Here is a 21,742-nt window from a genome sequence, read left to right as displayed (position 1 = left end):
GGTCCAAGCGATTCTGCTGCCTCAGCCTCCTGAGTAGCTGGGATTACAGGTGCCCGCCATCACGCCCAGCTAATTTTTTGTGTTTTTAGTAGAGACAGGGTTTCACCATGTTGGCCAGGCTGGTCTCAAACTCCTAAAGTCAGGTGATCCACCTGCCTTGGCCTCACAAAGTGCTGGGATCACAGGCGTGAGCCACCACACCCAGCCTACTATAGCTACTTTTGTACTTAATCCAAATCAAAAGTTTATACAGCCAAGTATTATTTCTGATTGGGAAAAGTGCCAATCTAATAAGCATTCTTCAAAACATTTTATTATTTTCATGTAGTAACTAAACAGCCTATAGGCAAATACTAGCATCCAGCACATGAATGACTGACTTCCTCCCCAGAAACCTGAATAAAGTACATTTGAAGTAAGAAGGAAGTGTCATTGGTAGACACAGAAAGAAATGAGAGACAAGAAACAAAGAAAAGGAAAACAGCACACGTCAGAGCTTTCAGGAACAAACATCAAGGCAAATTAAGTTTATATAAAAATGAAAGAGTAAAACTAATTTGAGAGGGTGCTTCTTATATGAGAAACATCAGAGATAATATCTAGGCTCTTCCACATTGTTCAGAAAACAATCAGAATATTCACTTGTACCATTCTGACCTTTTTCGCAGGAAGATGTTACATATTCAAGTTACTAGGTTTCTATGATTCTCTATCCTTATAACTTCAAAAATGTTATTTTCAGAAATAAAAATGTTCTTAAAGTTCAGATAAACCATATGCAATGTAAAAGATCCTTTCGGAAGACATTTTTCATCTTTTGTTGGCAAACTTAACTGCAAATTTTTAATTTTTTTGCCAATCTAGAGGACTTTCTCCTCTGCCATATTGGAGTTAAAGGGATTGTACTTTCTTTGTAAACAATACAATATGTAAAACAACTATTTTCAAACATTAGAAAACTGGCAGCAAAAAAAATGTGATTCCTAAGAAAAGAAGGGAGCTATCCCTACAATTACCTGAAGGCACATACATTCTGAAGTACTGAGCAGGGGCGGGAGATCAGGACAGTCTCACTGAGTAGAGGAGAGAGAGATAAGTTCAGAAAGGCTGAGGCAATTTAGAAAATATGAGACAGTAATCAAGAGAGGAGGTGCCTAAGTAAAAACAAAGCCCCAGAAATCTGCATAGGGTGCCCTTGAATCTTTGTTGAACACTAAGCTGTTAATGCATAAAATGAGCCAAGAACAAGTGGGATGCTGTAAGTTAGACAATTCTCTTTTTATTTATTTATTTATTTATTTTTTATTTTTATTATACTTTAAGTTCTAGGGTACATGTGCATAACGTGCAGGTTTGTTACATATGTATACTTGTGCCATGTTGGTGTGCTGCACCCATCAACTCGTCAGCACCCATCAATTCATCATTTATATCATATATAACTCCCCAATGCAATCCCTCCCCCCTCCCCCCTCCCCCCTCCCCATGATAGGCCCCAGTGTGTGATCAGAGTTCACACAAGACAGGGAGATTTTTGAACTCTAATCTGCTTAAGTGTAGAGTCCTCACTGATCATTAGGGGCATCCAGTAGAAGCCTCAAAAGGGATGTGCTTTAGCAGTAGGGTTAGAGGTTACTAGAGTTACTCTAGACTTCCGCTAACAAAGTATAAGAAAAGTCTTGAAAAAAAATCAAGTGGTAGGATCAACTACTTACCAGACAAAGCTCAATAATACTCTTTAAAAGAGGAAAATCAAATCCAGACACTGAATAACATAAAATTCACAATACCCAATATCCAATAAAAAATCACTAGACTTCTAAGAGGCAGGAAAAAGTGTCAGGAAACTAGAAGAAAAAATAGCCAACAGAAAAGAGACCCAGAAACAAACAAATACTGAAATCTGTAAAATATGCTTAATATTAAGGACTTGAAAAAATGAACATAATGAAGAAAAATACTAAAGAATTTTAAAACAAAGACCCAAAATGAACTGTTAGAGTGAAGGAAAAAGGATGGGATTGGGCCAGGCGTAGCGGCTCACGCCTGTAATCCCAGCACTTTGGTTGGCCAAGGCGGGAGGATCATGAGGCAGAAGATCAAGACCATCCCGGTTAACACAGTGAAACCCCATCTCTACTAAAAATACAAAAAATTAGCTGGGTGTGGTGTCAGGCACCTGTATCCCAGCTACTCGGGAGGCTGAGGCAGGAGAATGGCGTGAACCCGGGAGGCGGAGCTTATAGTGAGCCGATATCGCACCACTGCTCTCCAGCCTGGGTGACAGAGCACGATTCTGTCTCAAAAAAAAAAAAAAAAGATGGGATTAATAGCAGATTAAAGAAAGGAAAAAGACCAGTAACTTGAAGCAAAGGAACTGTTCTATTGTGAACAGTGAAGCACAGAAAGAAAAAAAGGTTTTAAAAAATGGAACAGTCTTAGTGACCCATAAAACAAAGCTTAGCACTCTAACATAATAAGGTTCAGAGGGCAGGAAGTGGAAAGCAGCATTATTATTAATATTTTAAGAATTCATGGCCAAAATATTTTTTATTTTGACGGAAACTATAAATCCATAGATCAATGATGCTCAACCAACTCTGAACAGAATAAATATAAGAAAAGCATACCATGAAACACCATAGTCAAACTGCCAAAAAACAAGGATAAAACCTTGAAAATAGAGGAAAAGAAGACATGATATACACAAAATAACAATAACAGGAATTACCAGAAACTTCTCGTGAGAAGTAAGGTCAAAAGATAATAGAATAAAATCATTAAACCACCCAAGGAAAAACAAAAAACAACAAAAAAAAACCACTACATAAAATTCTATATCAAGTAAAAGTATTCCTCAAAAACAAAGGCAGAGTATATTTTCAGACAAACAAAAGCTGAGAGAACTTGTTCCTAGCAGTAACCTGCACTACAAGAAATGTGAAAGGAGGCTCTTCGTGATGAAGAAAAATAATTTGAGATAGAAATTCAAATGTATGCAATGGAATACAAAGCACTGGGAATGGTAAATATATGGATAAATACACATTTTTACATAAATATCCATTTCTTATATTGCTTAAAAGTACTTTTAAATGATAACTGATTGCTTTAACAACAACAATAATAATGCGCTTTTTTAAATAATAATGTGGTGTTTTTAAGACACGTAGAAAAATGTTGACAAAAATAGCAAAATGGTTGAGGAGAGTTTATTGTTGTTAGAGTTCATATAAATATAGTGATATAATGTTATTTGAAAGTAGACTGTAATAAGGTAAAGACATATATTTTGACTCATAGGGCAACTAAGAAAAAAAAATACAACAAAGAACTATAGCTAAAAAGCCAAAAGCAGAATAAAATGGAATACTATAAATAATACAATAGAAGGGAGGACAAAAGCAACAAAAACAAAAAGATGAAAAGAAAACAAATGGCAAAACAGTAAACAACTGTATCAATAAATACATTCCTGTAAAGGGTAAAAACACATCAGTTAAAAGGTAGAGACTGTCAGATTCAACAAAAATGCTAAAACCAGCTATATGCAGTCTATGAAAAAAACATTTTAAATATAAAAGCACACATGCATTAAAAGTCAAAAAGCAGGAAAAGGTATACCTCTCCATCAACATGCTTTGCAGGTCTTTACCATGTTTTCAGAGATGCCCACAATCCTGGCACAAAAATCCTTTTTTCTTTCTTCCCAAGTGGTCCACTGCCCACTCTCAACAAATGAGGCAGTTCACTTTTAACAATTTCTTAGCAGCTCAGTTTATAACACAGGCAAACCCACTCTATCTATTCAAAGCTCTAAGACAATATGATTTTCCTTTTAATTATTTTTCTTATCAACATCTTCATTAAAAGCTATTATCTTTTCAAATATAAATTTAAGAACCAATGAAATTACCTGCCAGGTCTTCATGTTTTGATTCATTCTCATGTTCGTCATCAGTTAGTTCTACATTAGCTTGATTACTGGAAAAAATATTTATTCAATTTAGCATTACATGTTAAAAATATATTCTCATGCAACTCTTTCTATATACCTTTTTAAAAAATCCCTAAAATTATACACGTCCTCTCTCAAGTCCTCTTGTTCTATCAAAAGCTAAAAATTTGGGAGCTTTAAGGAAAACGTTTTGAAAATAAAGCATCTTCGAAGCGTATGATTAATTGTAGCTTGAAAGTAATACAAAGGAAAAAGATGCTCTGTTTCCTAAATATACACAATTTTATTACTATGTGCATTTTACATGTCCAAATATTATCTTATGATCCTAGATATCCCTTCTACACTAAAGATCAGAAAGATCACAAGCTATAAGAACCAGTGAAGTCCATATGAAAGCCAGAAAAAATTATGCTAAGGTCAGCACTTACATGCTAATAAGCCATTTAATCCTGAAATGGAAGCTGAATAGGAGCCTTAAAACAAAACCTAAGGGAACAAAGGAGCTTGAGTATGATTTAATTATATTGGATGTATTAGTTCATTTACTGCTTTCTCTCAAGCCAGGAATCAGTTCTACCTTTTCAGTCTATCAACCCTCTTTAGTGAGATCGTAAGAGAAACTATAAGACTATGTAATAATGATGAGAGCTACAAACACCTAATATTGCATGTTCAATGCTACTCTGTACTTTGACCGGCCTGTTCTAGAGCAGAAGTATCAATAATTAAGAATACTGTTAAGAAAAAAGTTAAAAAAAAATGTAGGAAAGTGGCAAAAAGTTGTGGCCCACAAACCTGGCATGCTTAACCTGTATTGACACCGTTGGGAAAGGCAATGACCATAGGCCCTGAGTGTCTCTGCACATTCTTGCTGAATATGCCAAGAGTGCAAGACGCTGATCATTTTTCACCATGCCATTGGGGTAACATTTCCGACCAAAGAGCAGGCTTGTCTCCACTTTATAAAAGTAATACATTTTTCCAAGCTCAGTGTTCCTCTTCTGTAACACAGCCCACCGTGTGTGCATACATCAGTTATGGATCCTTTGCCTTGCCCTCAGCATACTCATAGGGCATGGGGAACCAATGCAGACAAATGCGACACTCAGGTAGTGCTTTGTTCTTTAATTCTGATCCAGGAATCTTCTGTCTATTGTCAACATCATAAAACTGGAAGACTAGCTTGTTAGCTTGCCAAGTAGGGTAAAAATCTCAGACCCTGAAAAGTTCATGATGATAAACGCATTTCTTTATCCACTGTCTATAAAAAACTAATCATCCTGCAGAGCCTAGGCACTCCAATAATCAGAGATGATGATTCTCCTGACCCTGAACTTAATTATACCTTTGTGATCTCAAAATCCTAAATAAAATCGTAATCTGCTTTCCATTCATAATTTTAAGAATTACATGGATAACTAAATGAGGGCATTGAAGATTTCAGGTTTCAAAGGTCTTGAGAATGGCAATGGTCTAGTGTAATAAAGAGAGGATCAGCTCAGTGAACTAGTGGGATTCCTAGAATAAATGAGGTTTCCCAATAAGCATCAGGGTCAACCATACAGAGGTTAAGACACAGATCAAATTTGTCTTTGCTCCTTGGTTCCCACTTGCCTTTCTGTTATATTTTTTCCTGAGTTTATAATAGTAACCTGGACTCTCTTATTTATCTGTGGAAAATGACTTAATAAATTATTTTCCTAGTAAGGACTTCTTGGCAATGTACTATTAGTCTCCATAGCATGAAATTTCAGACTTTGGAGGCAGCATGGGCTCTCAAATACAAAGAAACATATTCTATTCACACATAAAAAAAACCCTAACTGTAAAATGAACAGATAACAGATTTAAAAAATAAGATTTAATTTTGCCTGTTATGTTTACCTATTTAAAATCATGCATATATCAGCCTTCCAAAAAACACAGAAAACATAAAAATCATTAACAGTTTACACTGTACTTTACCTATGTAAAGCTTTAAAATGTGTAGAGTCATTAGAATCCAATTCCTTATTTAATCTCGAATAATCAATGGAAGATGTCAAGCCTTTCTCAAGCCTGGCAAAAAATTGTTCTTTCTCCTCTTGTTCTTCTAATGTGTCCAATCCCACTCCGAGAATACTATGGTTGAGCTCAGCAACTACTAGTTCTAAATGGAAAGCACAAATATATTTTAGTAATACACAGAATTTTGAAAACATTGATTTGAATGATGCATTTACTGACATTATGTAGTAAATTTTAAAAATTTTACAAATATTTACTCTCTTACTCATCAAATATGAATTCATATTAATAATATGTAAGGTTTAAAGCTTCTCTAGAATGATAATTCTAAACCTGTAGGAAGATATTAAATCTGTCTACATGTTTCAGTAAAGGAGGCTTCAAGATAGTTAACTTTTGTAATTCTGAATATAAGCATAACAATTAATAATTGACCAACTCATATCCCTTGCATTTCTTACCATTTGTTTCTAAGCTATCAGTACTTAAGAGAGAGGTTCCACTGCTCTTAAGAAATTGAATCTTTTCAGCAGACTCCTCTTCTATTTCTGTAACAGGTTGAGAAGTCTTCTTTGTTTTCAAATAGCTCACATTTGTTCCAAGCGGTCCTAGGAACACAATTTAATACAGATGAACATTTATGTTCAAAGAATTGTTTTGACCACTATGACAACACAATAATGATGTTATGCTAATTTTATGCACAGAACCTACAAAATAAATCTGCTCTATTAAATAAAAATCCATCAGACCTAACAATCAGAAAAGAAAGATTATAATTCTATTTGGTGGCACTGTATCATATTAAATAGAATACTTCAAAGGTTTGCACCATAAGACAAAATTTTTTTTTTAATCACTTTGAAGCCCAAGTACTTAATACAGTATACCATCCTACTTTAAGAATATCTTCTGCCTCATTCCCTCTGTTCTTTACATTTCTCAGAGGGTTTTTGTTGCGCAACTCTTAACACTATTGGAAATAGACTGTGGGCGGCATGAATCAGTATAACAAAATACAAGGGGGCAAAGTAGTACAATTAAAAACCTACTAGGCTAGAGAGAAGCCTTCGTTAGTGTAAATATCATTTCAAAAAATAGATGGAAATAGTTAAAGCTCTTTCAAACTCATTATTTCTAAAACAATGGAATCAGTGGCTCACTGCAGGAGAGGTTCTCATGCCAGGATATGTGCATATTGTTGGGGACAGGAGGGTATTATAGTCTCTCACAGCATTCAGGAATTTGAAATTTTCCCTAAGGCTAATATATATTAAGCATATTAAAAGTGTTTTATGACTGATTAGATGTTTGATGATACTAAGAAATTATTATAGATATTTCTTAGACAGTATTTTTTGGTTATATTTTAAAAAGAGAGTACTTATTTTCAGAGATACTTTGAAATATACGTGGAGAGAACTGATATGCTGTTGGAGATTTGTTTCAGTATAATCCTGAGTGTTGGAAGGTGGAAAATAAGAGAGAACATTGATGAAAAATGATTGGCCATGAGTTAATAACAAGTGTTGCAGCTAGGCAATGGGCACACAGGAGTATGTGGTACTTATGTATATGTTTGAATTTTTTTTATAATAAGAAGTTTTAAAAATGTTCCATGAATCCTGGGTGAAAAAGTATAACTGATGTTTATGTAGCAAAAGTTCCGAGTATTATTTACTTTATTCAAATTTTTTGACAAACTATGTGCCTAGAACATTGTTAGTGCCAGCTATACAATGAAGTCCTTTACCATCATGAAGGTTAAAATCTAACAGGAGGGGACAATCAACAGCAAATATTCATGGGTGCCTACTACACACCAGGCATTGTTCTAAATGCTGGGGCTTTATCAGTGAACAAAAAAGAAAAAAATCCCTGCTCATTCATGTGATTTGAGGGAGGCAACAAGTAAAATAAGTACATTGCAATTAAATAGTACATTAGAAAACAGTTAAGTGCCAAGAAGAAAAATAAAATGAGAAAGAGGAACAGAGAATGCAGGAATGGAGGGCACTACAACTTTAAAAAGGATGGTCAGGAAGGCCTTCACTGAAAAGTTAACACATGAGCTATGGCTTGGTGGGGGTGAGGGACCAATCTACATGAATACATGGGGGAAGAGTGTTTAAGGAGGAGGAAAGAAGTGTAAAGCCTCTAAGGCAGGAAAATGCCTAGGCATGTGTGAGGAGAAAGGAGGCCCAATGTAGTGATATTGGCATAAGCAAGAGAAAGGTAGTCTAAGTTGGGAGGTCAGAAAAGTCAGGGTGTAGAACTGACGTGGGTGGTAGCTTGAATGAAGGTCATCAGCTTTTCTAACAAGTGAAATGAGAAGCTATTAGAGGGAGGAGGTGGCTATGATGTGGTAGGCAAGATTTTTTGGTGTAAAGAAGTTTAAGGAACTCAGAAGTCAGGTTATTAGAGGCAACAGCTATGTTGTTAATGTAGTCACCAATAATTACACAAGAGAATTGGAGACTCACAGTGAAACAGCAGCTTAAATCTTTGAGGAAAGAGGAGGAATAACCCGGAGTTCAGTAGATAACTGCAACAAAGAAACATAGTAGGTAGGTGGCCTGATGGCAAGGTTCATAAGGAGATTGGAGGGAGAACAGTCTAGAAACAGCAATGAACAATAACCTACTCCTTTTCCAAGTCTAATGGAACAAGAGACGTGGTAAAGAAAACAGTAACCATTGGAGGTTACCAGAGAAGCAGCACTGTTCATAGAGCAAAGTTAAATGTGAATTATAACTCTGCTTTGAAGGAATTATATAAGATTAATTGGGGGGGTATACCAAGACAGGAAAATCCAAGAATATTTCCATGAGGAAGTAACATTTTTGCTAAGATATGAAGAAAGAGCAGGAAATAACTAGGTGAACCAGGCCAGGGAGACCAGTACAGGCAGGGGACATAGTAGGTACAGAAGCATGACAATGGGAAGGGCAGGACACATTTGCAGACGCAAGAAGGCCAGTGAGACTGGACTCAGATGGTGAGGGCAAGCCTAAGGGGAAATAAGCCCAGAGCAAGAAGTCAATGGTTGGATCATGCTCATCCTCATAGGCCAGGCACACGGTCTTGCTCTGTATTACAAGAGCACTAGAAAAAACTGGTAAAGTTATACAGTATCAAAATTTCCTCATTTTAACAGTATATATTTGTTGTAAAAAACTGATATATGGAAAAGGTAAATAATTATAATGAGTAATGCTTTGTTTTTGTTTTTTGCTTTTTAATATTTTTATTCTTTGTTTTCTTCAAAACACATTTTATGACTGAAAATGTGTGCTATAAATATTAAGATTAGAAAAAAATATCACTTTTGGTTAGAAGGAAGCCTTATTAAGAAGTCACAAATTCTGACTTCAATTTCCTAATTAGTGTCCTCTTGGAAAAGGCTAAGAATCAATTTATTTTATGCCTTTCTGTGAATAATGGTTTTACTGGATCAAATAATAACCTCCCATAAGTTGTAAAAAATCAAGAGATAGATTCACAGATGCTTCAAATGCAAAAGTATATGCTAAGTTGGTGTGCTGTGGTGGCAACATGTCCAGGGTGTCACCCTGGCTCTAAGGCAGGACTCGGTGTTATAGCTCACACTAACCAAGCTCACAAGAGATTAATGTAACAGAAATAAAGATCTAGTTTAGTTATGTACAATAAAGAATACAATCAGCAAGAGGATGAGATAGTTTCACCTTCTAAGCCGACCATTTTATTCCTATGGCAACCATGAAACAGGCAAAATTATAATGTAAAAGTTGCTCACCGTTAATGTTTAATGGTACCTGTCTTAAGACTAGTAATGCATTCCTTTTCTCAAGAGGGGTGTTGAATTCTCCCTCAGAAGGTTCTACACTCTTGATACAGGAATCATGTCTTGGCTTTTTATACTAATGCCTAGTATTTAGAATATAATATGAACTCAGTAAACATTTGCTTGAATCAGGGAGCAGGTTATTCCTGTGGACAGGGAAACCTCCCTCTGTTTAAGTTGACATTGCCAAAGTTTGCTTCTTGACTACCCTTCTTTCCTTCTTTCACTAATCAAATCTATTTTTGATACATTTAAAAAAATTATTAATACCATCAATCAGGTTACATGTGAATATTTTTGGTCTAGGAGCTATTCTTTTCCTGTAGGATTAGGCTGTATATATCTGCTCTGATTCATTATCTTCTAGACAAAAGGCTTTATATCCCAAATCTTTGTCAATAATTCCAACAGTACTTCATCCTATAATATCCTTTTCAAGCATTAAAAGCAGGGAGAGATTCTAAAACATTATTCTTCACTACAAAGTTCAGCATGTTGCATAAGAATTTATAAAAAACACACTGAATTTTTCAATAAGGAATTTCTTTAAACTACAGTATTAAAAAGAACAGAGAAGTGACTGTCAAATCTACTTTAATATGCATTTATTAAACAAATTTATCACTTAATGTTGAGGGTCAGGGGATATAAGGACAAAGAAGGGTTTCCTACCCTCACAAAACTGCCAACCTCAGGAGTTGTCCTATAGGTTACAACTATCAACACAATGTGTAAGTGTTACTATGGTGTTCTGACATCAAAATGAAGGAGAAACTAATTGTGACAAGAGAGCTAGAAGATAGGGTGAAGGACTGCAAAAAGTGGTGATGTTAGGCTTTAATGGGCAAGAAGGATGAGAGGAAAGGCATTCTAATGGCAAGGAAGCATGAGATAATGCACAGAGGCAGGGAGGCCTATGGTATTTCCAGGAAATGAGGAATGATTTAGTATGGCTAGAACACACGAGAAGGCAGGGTTCCAGTCAGATCATGCAGAGCCTTAATTATGACATGAATTCAGGCTCAATTTTTATGGGGGGGAAAAAAAAGTCCCTATGTAAATTTTTTCTCTAGAGATCCAGAAAGTCTATCATTTTACAAAATTGTGCTTAACACTGATCCACAAATGGTATGAATGTAAGTACTGAAATAGAAGCAGTTGGGGTTGTTGACAGATATGGCAGTATCATATATAGTAAACCTATTAGGCCAGGTGTGGTGGCTCATGCTTGTAATCCCAGCGTTTTGGGAGGCCAAGGGGGGAGGACTGCTTGAGGCAAGTTTGAGATCAGCCTGGGCAACATAGTGAGAGACCCTATCTCTACAATAAATACAAAAAAATTAGACAGGCATGTTGGCATGTACCTGTAGTTCTAGCTACTCAGAAAGCTGAGGTGGGAATATTGCTTGAGTCCAGGAATTTGAAGTTACAATGAGCTATGATTGTGTTACTGCCCTTCAGCCTGGGTATATCATATACATATATATATGAGACATACATATATGTATATGAGACATATATATAGCAAATTTTTTTACTACTGTCATTAACAAACTGTGATACCAAAGTCTATAGGTTTGTTACTCTTCCCAATGCAATGACATTAATATACTGCCAGAATATCTTATTAAATCACATTAAATCAATTTATCATTAAATATGATAATAAATATACCTGAATTGTCACCTTAATTTGAATAAATATAAATTATCTCTATGTAAAATAAGCTGATAATGTTATAACACAGATTCTCAATTACATAATAAATACATAATAAAATACTAGTTATATGAAAATCAATTCAAACTTCAAAAATCCACACTATTAGTATTATTTTCTTTATTTACAGTGAAGTAACAAAATACAGGTCTTGACTGACCCCTTGTGGTCAAATAATTTGAAACTAAAAATCAGCAACATTTACCATCATCTTTAAAATCATCTTCAGTTATCCACCAAGGCACTGTATCTTTCTTCTTCATTTCTTTTTTAGATTGTCTAGCTGTTTTGTCTGAATTTTCAAAAGAATCATCTGAAAGCTGAATTAGATATAAGATAGTGAATTTGAAAACACAGTGTAAATTCAAGAATTTCAGATTCATCATTAAGCATGTTTCTATTAGTTCGCTCAGAGTTCAGCTATCACATAGATAAATAACATTCTCACCAATAATGTATAAGTTCATAGCCACAAACCTATTTGGCCAAAATAACTTAAAAATCAGACATACATCTCTGAGCATCAATTTCATAATTAAACAAGTAAACCAGGAGAATAACAACAAAGACAAAACTTGATCAAGAATTTTTTTCAGGAAAGAAAAAATAGGAGGATACAATCCTGTCTTCTAGACATTCTCTAGGGTTTAAGAATAAATAATGGCTGAACAAAATTGCATAGCACCACTCTAGAAACAGAATTTCAAGAAAAGGAAGAACTGAGTTTCAGGGTGTAAAGAGGAGAATGAAATTGACCAGAAAAATCAGCATATTTTTTCAGCGATTGATAAACGCTTATTTGCTTTTTTCTACTCTTCCAATCCAAATTTAACTACACTCCTAAAGCTCATGCTCTAACCTCAATACCACCCCCCACCACCTAGCCAGTAACTTGGTCACCCTTTTCGCTGAGAGATAAAAACCTTCAAACACCACCCATCTCACTACACTACTAAACTGTGAAGTAGTAGTGAAGGCACTTCTTTCGTCTCTCAGACAACACAATCCTTTCCTCCACTCTAAGCAGAACTTCTCTAGGTTCTTCCTTCCTCGGTTATCCCATTTGATTTCTGTATGTTCACTCCCTTCTCTCTCTACTCCCCTCCCTTCCCTCTGATTATATATCGGCTCAGCACTGCATCTCCATTGCCTAGCACAGTACCAGGCACAATTGTGGAATGAAAAATGAATATTTACTCAACTTTGAAAAAAAAAAAAAAGTAAAACAAAACAAAAAAATTCCTTATCCCTATATCCCTTTTATTCGACCTATCACATTTCCTTGACACACTAACTCCTTGAGTTGACTTAACCGCTTATAATCTGGTTCCCATCCAAAACAGCTCTCCTCCAGGCACCAAATGACTCCGAAATGCCACGAATAAAGCACCACTGTCAGTTATCCTCCCTGATCACATCATGGAATTTGCTACTGGTGATCAACTCTTACTCTTACTTCTTGAAACTCTCTATCTTGACTTTAGTAGCATCACTTCCTCCGGGTTATTCTTCAGATCTGTGGCTACTCCCACCCATCTATTTTAATAGCTTTTGGCTTTTTGCCCATTTATTTAGCAGGAGACTTCTCCAGGACTCTGCTCTTGATCCTTTTTCAATTTCATTCTACATTACTTTTTCTGGAAAAGAAATCAACATTTACTACATGCCTGCTCTACGTTAGGATCTACACTCAGGTTAACTCACTTAATCTTTAAACAACCCTGCAGAAATTTACTCATGGTGAAACTGAAGCTCTAAGAGGTTAAGTAACTTGCCCAAATTGCAACTGTTAGTAAGTGTTACGAAGTGACATTTAAACCCATGTCTGACTAACTCCTGTCCACTTTCCACTATGCTATGTAGTTCCCCAACTAGAATACTGTTATCTGAGTGACCTTTTAAACTTCTAAAATGACAGCAGGCACACCCATGTGCGTGCGCCCCCGCCCCCCACCCCAAACTTCCACTTGCCAAACAAAAAACTCTACCTTAGTGACTTGAACAATGTCAATTTTCAAACGTTCAAGAAGAACTTACTGCCTTCATTAACAACCAGGTAGGAAGACAGGAGGAGGGAAGAAAAAACATTCCTTATCTCATCTGAATTTCTGAAATTAACTGTATCACTTTCCACTTTCTCTCTAAACTTCAGTCTCACCTTGAGGTGTTCCATTTCTCTCTCCTCCCATTTTTTCAGTTTATTTATCTGTAACATAGGCGTGGTACCACTGACCTTGTAGGGCCATGACAAAGAAGGGAAAAAAAAAATGAAGATTTCTAATACATGATAAATGTTTTTACTTTGAACAACCTTCCACAGTGCTTCCCAGCACTTTCATTAATTCTTTTTAATCAATATAATTAATTAAAAATAAAACAAAACAGGCCAGGCGCGGTGGCTCACACCTATAATCCCAGCACTTTGGGAGGCTGAGGTCGGCAGATCACAAGGTCAGGAGTTTGAGACCAGCCTGACCAACATGGTGAAACCACATCTCTACTAAAAATAGAAAAATTAGCTGGGCGTGGTGGTGCGTGACTGTAATCCCAGCTACTCAGGAGGTTGAGGCAGGATAATCACTTGAACCTGGGAGGCAGAGGTTGCAGTGAGCCAAGACTGTGCCACTGCACTCCAGCCTGGGTGACAGATCAAGGCTCTGTCTCAAGAAATAAATAATAAATAAATAAATAAAAATTAAAATTAAATAAACAAATAAAACACAATAAAAAAGCTGATTCTCAGATATAACAGTTGTTGGCAATGATATGGAGAAACTGGAACTCTGGGCTGGGTGCAGTGGCTCACACCTATAATCCCAGCACTTTGAGAGGCCGAGGTGGGCAGATCACTTGAGGTCAGGTGTTCGGGACCAGACTGGCCCACATGGTGAAACCCCAACTCTACTAAAAGCACAAAAGTTAGCTGGGCGTGGTGGCAGGCACCTGTAATCTCAGCAATTCAGGAGGGTGAGGCATGGAAATTGCTTGAGCCCAAAGGCAGAAGTTGCAGTCAGCCAAGATTGCACCACAGCACCCCAGCCTGGGCAACAGAGCAAGACTCAGTCCCCCACTACAAAAAAAAAAAAAGAAATTGGAACTCTGATAAACTAATACACTACTAGTGGAAATGTAAAATAGCACAGCCATTTTAGAAAATAGGCAGGCAAACACACAGCTATCATATGATACAGCAATTTCACTCTTTGGCATATACACATGAGGAACAAAAACACATCCACACAAAAACTTGTACATGATCATTCACAGCAGCACTGTTCGTAACTGCCAAAAAGTGGAAAGAACCCAGATGTCCTTCAACTGATAGGTGGAAAAACAAAATGTGGTACATCTACACCATGAATATTACTTAGCTATAAAAAGAAATGAAGTGTTAATACATACTATGACATGGATGAACCTTGAAAACATCATGCTAAGTACAAGAAGCCAGACCCAAAGGGCCCCATAATACATAATTCCATTTCTACAACATGTCTGTAACAGGCAAATATTTAGAGACAGAAATCAGATTAGTAGTTGCCTAAGGCTAGGGAAGGGGGAAGGAGGAGATGGAGTAACTACCAACAGCTATGGGATTTCTTTCTGGGGTGATAAAAATTCCTACAATTGATTGTGGTGATGGTTACATAACTCTGAAACCACAGAACTGCACATTTAAAATGGGTCAATTAAATGGTATGTGAATTATGTCTCAATAAAGCTATTTTTAAACAGCTGGTTACCACTACTCTCCTAAAAACAGAGATATATAAACTGTCTTTGAATAAACTGAACAATAATTTATCAAAGTGAGAAAAGTTAGCATGACTCTAAAATCATGACTTCCATAGTAAAAAAAAAAAAAAAAAAAATGACACAATGCAACTGAGGATGGATATAAGAGGGAGAGAGACAGAGACAGAAGGGTGGGGGAAGGAGAGTGTTGGAGAATGTGTGTGCTAGAAGGGTGGTAAATGAGTGAAGAATAAAAATATCTTCTAAATGGCCTGTTCTGCTATCTTTTACAGTAGAAATCATTCTTATAAATTTAATTTTTTGAAATTTTAAAAAATCAACTTTTCAAATGGTAAATGAAACTTATTCCAAGTGCCTAATTACATCTTGGCAATAGGTAGATGCTTTTTTTAATCCTTAAAACAATCCTACAAAGAAGGCGTTGTTTTTCCATGAGACAGACAATGAAAGTGAAGTTTTTTTGTACCACATTAAACTCCCCCCCCCTTTTTTTGTAACAAGAATGTATGACGTATAATAGCTTAAAATGTGACTCTCTTGAATGCGCTACAAAGGCCCCTCCATTTATATAAATAGAGTTATGCATCGCTTAATTATGGGGATATGTTCAGAGAAATGGGATTTCATCACAGGAGCATCATAGAGTGTATTTACACAAACCTAGATGGCTCCATGGTGCAGCCTACTCCACACCTAGGCTATACGGTATATAGCTTATTGCTCCTAGGCTACAAAGCTGTTCGGCATGTACTGTACCAAATCCTGCAGACAACTGTAACACAATGGCAAGCATTTGTGTATCTAAACAAAGAAAAGCTACAGTAAACATATGGTACAAAAGATTAAGGTACACCTTTATAGGGCAGCCCCATTATAATCTTATGGAACCATTGTTGTATATGTGGTCTGTTGCTGACCAAAACATCTTTACGAGGTGCATGACTGTACAGAGAACGTGGTATGACCATTTAATGTACTCATTCAAATATTTATTATTAGGTACTGTACATATAGTAATGAACATGTTCATATATAATAGCAATGAACGCAGAGTCATCACATTACAGATTATATATTCTTATAATGGGAAGCAAAAAACAGACCCATACAAGAAAAATAATTAATGTGCTAAGTGCTATAAAAAGAATTAAATACATACTAGACTAAGAAATGACTTCGTGGTTACCTTTCACTGGATAAACAGAAGAAGCCTCTCTGAAGTGGTGATATTTAAGTTAAGATTTTCACCAGCGAGGTAAAGAGTAAGGGAGGAGCATTATTGGCAGAGGGAACAGTGAGTGCAAAGCTCGTAAGGTGAAATGAGCTTGAAATGTCTGGGAGAGAAAAAAGGCCACTGTGGAATAAATAAAGTGGATGAAAGAGGAATATGAAGGCAGTGAGACAGGTAAGAGCGAAATCATGAAAGGCTTTAAAACCATGGTAAGGAGTTTGGTTTTTCTTTCTACATGTGATGGGAGACCAACAGAGTCTTTTACTGGGGAGGAACAGAGTCTGGCTGCAATGTGGTAAAAGGAATGCTGGGCCATGAGTTGGGAACTGCTGCAATAGCCCCGTTGAGATGATGGCACTGAACTAGCAGTGGCAGAAAAGGGACAGAGCTAGAGGGATGACGGGAGTTGAGAGTTTGGTGATGGACTAACTGTATCTTCGAGGTGACAGAATTGAAGGATGAGTCTTTTGAGACAAATTTGACAATACAGTTTTTAAAAATATAAACTTACCTCTTTCATAAACTGTTCAAACTCTTCATCTAGCTCTTCTTGGGAATAGTTAGCCATAGTCAACAATTTTGACCTCCCAAAGTAAACATTCTAAAGTATCTCAAACATTGGAAACACTAAATGACAAGAGACATAAACATCTTTTGAGGAAATCCATCACATCATGAACACAGTAAGACTTAAACTTCAGACATTTGTTATGATTCAGTATACGTGTACCCTTTTTTTTTTTTTTTTTAACCAGTAAGCTGGTCAAGAGATTCCTAATTCATTAAGCAAACCGATTTGGAAAATCAGCTTTGAAAGGATGTCTTGTACTCAACGTTCAGAATTATGTTTTCATCTGTTAACATCCAATTGTTAAAGAGTCGTCTCTACTATATTTCCCAAACCTATGTTTGTGTGCATGTGTTAATTAGTACCTCTCAAACACAAACCAGGTCCTCACAGGGAATCTTAAAAACTATAAGTTAGCAAACCAAAGTACTGTTTCTTTCTTGCAAAGCACATAACTGTTTGTGCTGCCTTATCACTCGGCTCGTTATTTTACCAATCCATAGTAATAGTTTCGTAAAGCAGACTGCACAGCTTCGTAAAGCAGACTGTATCCAGATACGGGGATGTTTCAAAATATACACAAACAGAATTTAGTAAGAATTAGTAATTTAGTCAAAATACTTACAGAATACTTAGAGTTAATGGAGTACACAAATCAGTACCATGTTTCTTTTGAAGCGAGGTAAGACCGACAAAAACTACGCGCTGAACACAAGCAGAATCCAGTGATTTGCAACGGAAAGCGTTCCCCTACACACCTAATGAACCCAACCGTGGGTCGACCCCCAGCTCCTGCACTCCCTAGAGCAGCTCAAATCCCAGCTTTCTTTTGTAGAGATGGGGGAGGGGAAGAGGGCTTGCAGACCCAGACAATACCCTCCCCATTGTGCAGAATAATACCTCTTCCCCTCATTAGCACTTTCGATCAGTTCAGGGTAAGTGCGGTTAAGGTCATGGCCTGAATAGCTTGGTCAGAGGTAGACTCCACCAAAAGCTTCTCAAGCCTGGCTGCGACCCCGTCCCCGGAAGCGCCGGTTCGGGAATTAGAGAGAAGACAAAGACGCATTCGCCGTGGGCTCCAGGCGGAGAAGGGAAATGACCCGGAAAACTAAAGCCCTTCGGTCGAGTATGAAGCACGGCCTCGGCCAGGACGATTTGGGTGGGAAACCAGCGTTCACAACTTACCACCTACCTCTGCCTCCCAATTCCGCGCTTTCCCGGAAGATCTGTGCGGGTCCGCCAGTTGTCAGGGTAACAAACTTCAGCTGCCGGGTTCTGGAGTCACATGACCAGGGCTGGTCACGTGGGCCGTAGGTTTCCCAATGCCTTTACAAGCGAAGGTCGGAATAACGAAGGCTCAGAAAGACGCTCTAGTGGCTAAACCTTCGCTGCTGCAGTAAAATGCCTTTCCTTCACTGGCTTTCTCTATGTTCCTTAGAAAAGAGGACGGCGGCAAACCGGTTACTGTAGAAGCGAGACGGAAGCTTCCAGCGGATTGGGGGTCGCGGTGGTTGTAGGCCAGTCCATGGCTTTCTGGGAAATGTAGTTTAGCTCCCCTGGTGCTTGTGTTTCCGCACTCCGCATCTTCGCCTCCCAGCCTTCCCCACACTTGTCATTCGAGCGCTCTGTTTTTCCAAGGGGCAATTTTGAAGAGATTGAATTTCTTGGATTTATTTGGCGTGCAAAGACCTGTGTAGGCGTTGTGAGAGAAACACAAACCTGTGAGGAAAAAAAAAACTGTCGTTTAGATGGGGACTCTGTTCCACCACCTAGTGGGCAAGAAATCAAAAATACACAAACAGCAAGGTTGTTACTAAGTTATTGCTCCTGGCCTCAGAGCTCTGTGGCTTCCCGCTACCCCTACTTTTCAAAACTCCATTCTTTGCTGGCATTTCACAATTACTGCCTTGGATTTTGTTTTTTATTTATTTTCTTTTTTCAAAGCATACAACATTAGCTGGAGTTTCAGAGGACAGCATTTAGCATAGTGTAAGTAAAATCTACAACAGCTGCAGATGTTGCTGATGGTAGACTTAGTTCAGGACCTCATCTTTAGCTATAACTGTTTATTCAAGTCTTTTTTGCAATCCAAATATGTACAAACCAGGAGCTGTGAACTATGATGCAAATATGAAAAATAAAATTATCTTAAGCTAGCATTTATTGAGAAGTTGACTTCCTGCCACCTTCTATCAAAGACTTATCTTCCCACGTATGATCTAGAGCCTTTACACATTCTTCTCACTGATCTTGTTCCACTGGTCATTTCTCCGTAATCCTTCGACTTCTGGCTGGCTGTGGGATTTTTCCTAACAGCATTTGAACATGTCTTGAGATCCCCACCTAAAACATCACTTCTGACACACACTCTTCATTCTATTATTTCCCAGTGGTTGAAACGATCTCTCTCCTTACCTTACTTGCCAATCTTTTCTGAGGAATTATTTCCACTTTAGCTCCCTTTCGTCAGACCTTTGAATCCTGTCTCTGTATGTGTAAGTGTACATATATGACAGCATTTTATTTGACCTCCCGTTACTATTTGATACACTTGTCCCTTCTCTCTTTCTTGGTTTTTCTTTCACATTTATAGCCTCCTGTCAAGGGTTTTCACTGTCTCCGTCTATCGTGGCTGACCTTTAAATGTTAGCATTTCTTTGCTTTTCTTCTTTTTCTTTTTTTCTTATTCTTTTCTTTTCTTTCTTTTTTTGAGATGGAGTCTTGCTCTGTCACCCACGCTGGAGTGCAATGGTGTGATCTCGGCTCACTGCAACCTCCACCTCCTGAGTTCAAGTGATTTTCCTGCCTCAGCCTCCTGAGTAACTGGGATTACAGGTGCCCACCACCACACCTGGCTAATTTTGTGTTTTTAGTAGAGCTGGGGTTTCACCATGTTAGTCAGGCTAGTCTTGAATTCCTGGTCTGCCCACCCTGGCCTCCCAAAGTGTTGGGATTACAGGCGTTAGCCAGTGTGCCTGGCTAATGTTAGAATTTCTTAGGGGTTATTTCTGCACTCTTATTCTGTCACACTTTATGGTACTTCCATACACCTACTCATTCAAGACAGAAATCTAGGAGTTCTCTCTCTACCATATTTTATTCATCAAGACTTGTCAGTGCTACCTCCAAAATGTGTCTCTATTCTGTTCATTTTACATCTTAATTATTAATGACAGAGGCATCTTTTCCTCTTGTCTGAACTGCCTCACTAGCCTTCTAACAAGTTTCTCTATTTCAACTCCTATCCTCTTCTAACCCATTGTCTACACAATAGAAAATGTGATAATTTGAAAATGTGATAATTTGAAAATGTAAATCAGGTTATTCTACTGCTTAAAATCCTATAATGATTTCTCACCGTACTTGGACTAAAATCCAAATATCTATAAGGACTTGTATGATATGGTTGGCACTACTCTCTTCTACAGCCTCCTCTCACCCCCACTCACCAAGGCATGCAGAATTATTTGCAGCTCTGGTACAGAGTTCAATCCTATTGAGGTTAGAATTGAAGCTTTGGTATAAGGAGTGGAGGATGTATGTTACTTTGTCTAAAGAGTGAATAATCATTTTATCTCTATGCATAAACCTACAGCACTTATGCTTATAGGATCCAGGAGTTTGTTATACTGAATTGCGGTAGGGATGTCACTAAATTTTTGGTACTCAATTGCATTGTTACACATTTTTTGAAATAATAGTCATTAAAAGAATGATTAATATTTATTGAGAGTTTACACTGTGCCATATACTATTGTATTCATTTTTATGAAATGAATTGACCTCATGACTGACCCATAATTTAAAACACCATTTAATACTAACTCTCATCATAAATATGTTTCTAAAATGTCAATGAAATGGTTGCTTTAGTAGTTAAATCACTCTGGGTAGTATCTGTTTCCTACTTTTATATTCTCCATAATTGTTACAGGTTTCTCAATCGTTATATGTTTCTTTTTGTGTTTCCTAGAATTATATGAAATTTGATTTATATTTGGTGTTTATCCATCTCTCTAGTGAGGTTCTAGAGGGGGAGACTGTACTTCAAGCCTTATATTGCCTTTTCTCATAGCAAACAGTACAGTGTGAGAACTCAGTCAACATTGACAGTATAGTTGTAGCCAAGACCTGCAATGGTAATGGGATGTAAACTTAGCACATTGTGGGAGTGGATTAAGGAGAAGAACTGAATCAGATACAGTTACACAATAGTTCCAGTTGCTTGCTTCTTTACCTCTAATTTTCAGAAGGGGGCATTCTCTTCACGTATGTGGATAATGAGGAAGACACTGAAGGAATCATGTCATTCTAGTCATAAGAAAATTAATGATTTTTTTGTTATTGCCATTGTTACTTTGTTTGTCAAAGTCATTGTTGACTTCTGCTCATTTGTCCACATCTGACTGCTTTTGACTACTTAAAATTTTTCTTAATTGTTTTATATATGAAATGTAGTAGTCAAAGTTTAAGCTGTTGTTATAAGTTTTCCCCAAGTAAAAGAATAATAATTATTCATAGTAGAATATTGAGAAATTTTACAGTCATATTTACATGTTTAAATGTTTCTAAAATAGAAGCAGATGCTCTTTCCCTAGAGTATGCAGAGCTGCCCGTTTACAATTACATCATGAGCTGATGGATGGTGATTTAGGTAATGAAATAGTTTTTTT

General features: G+C 37.1%; 1 protein-coding gene across 5 annotated transcripts in view; it reads right to left on the bottom strand.

The window, feature by feature from the left end:
- Positions 1-18,350, bottom strand: part of CEP162 (centrosomal protein 162) — a 115,270-nt gene extending 96,920 nt beyond the window's left edge. For 2 of the 5 annotated variants that reach the window (XM_023205211.3, XM_023205215.2), the window contains exons 1-6: positions 18,262-18,350; positions 17,013-17,128; positions 11,720-11,834; positions 6,430-6,576; positions 5,927-6,110; positions 3,917-3,984 (exon numbers count right to left, since the gene is read on the bottom strand). In XM_023205211.3, coding sequence (XP_023060979.2) covers positions 3,917-3,984; positions 5,927-6,110; positions 6,430-6,576; positions 11,720-11,834; positions 17,013-17,069 — 571 coding nt within the window. In that variant the 5' untranslated portion in view covers positions 17,070-17,128; positions 18,262-18,350. Of the gene's footprint in view, positions 1-3,916; positions 3,985-5,926; positions 6,111-6,429; positions 6,577-11,719; positions 11,835-13,672; positions 13,703-17,012; positions 17,129-17,969; positions 18,164-18,254 lie in introns of those variants that run through there. The other 3 variants (XM_023205212.3, XM_023205213.3, XM_023205214.3) reach the window with 3 other exon arrangements.
- Positions 18,351-21,742: the final 3,392 nt, after the last annotated feature.

Source organism: Piliocolobus tephrosceles, chromosome 5 (assembly GCF_002776525.5).
Source record: "Piliocolobus tephrosceles isolate RC106 chromosome 5, ASM277652v3, whole genome shotgun sequence".
Classification (NCBI taxonomy): Eukaryota; Metazoa; Chordata; class Mammalia; order Primates; family Cercopithecidae; genus Piliocolobus; species Piliocolobus tephrosceles.
This window is presented reverse-complemented; position numbering and strand designations above follow the sequence as displayed.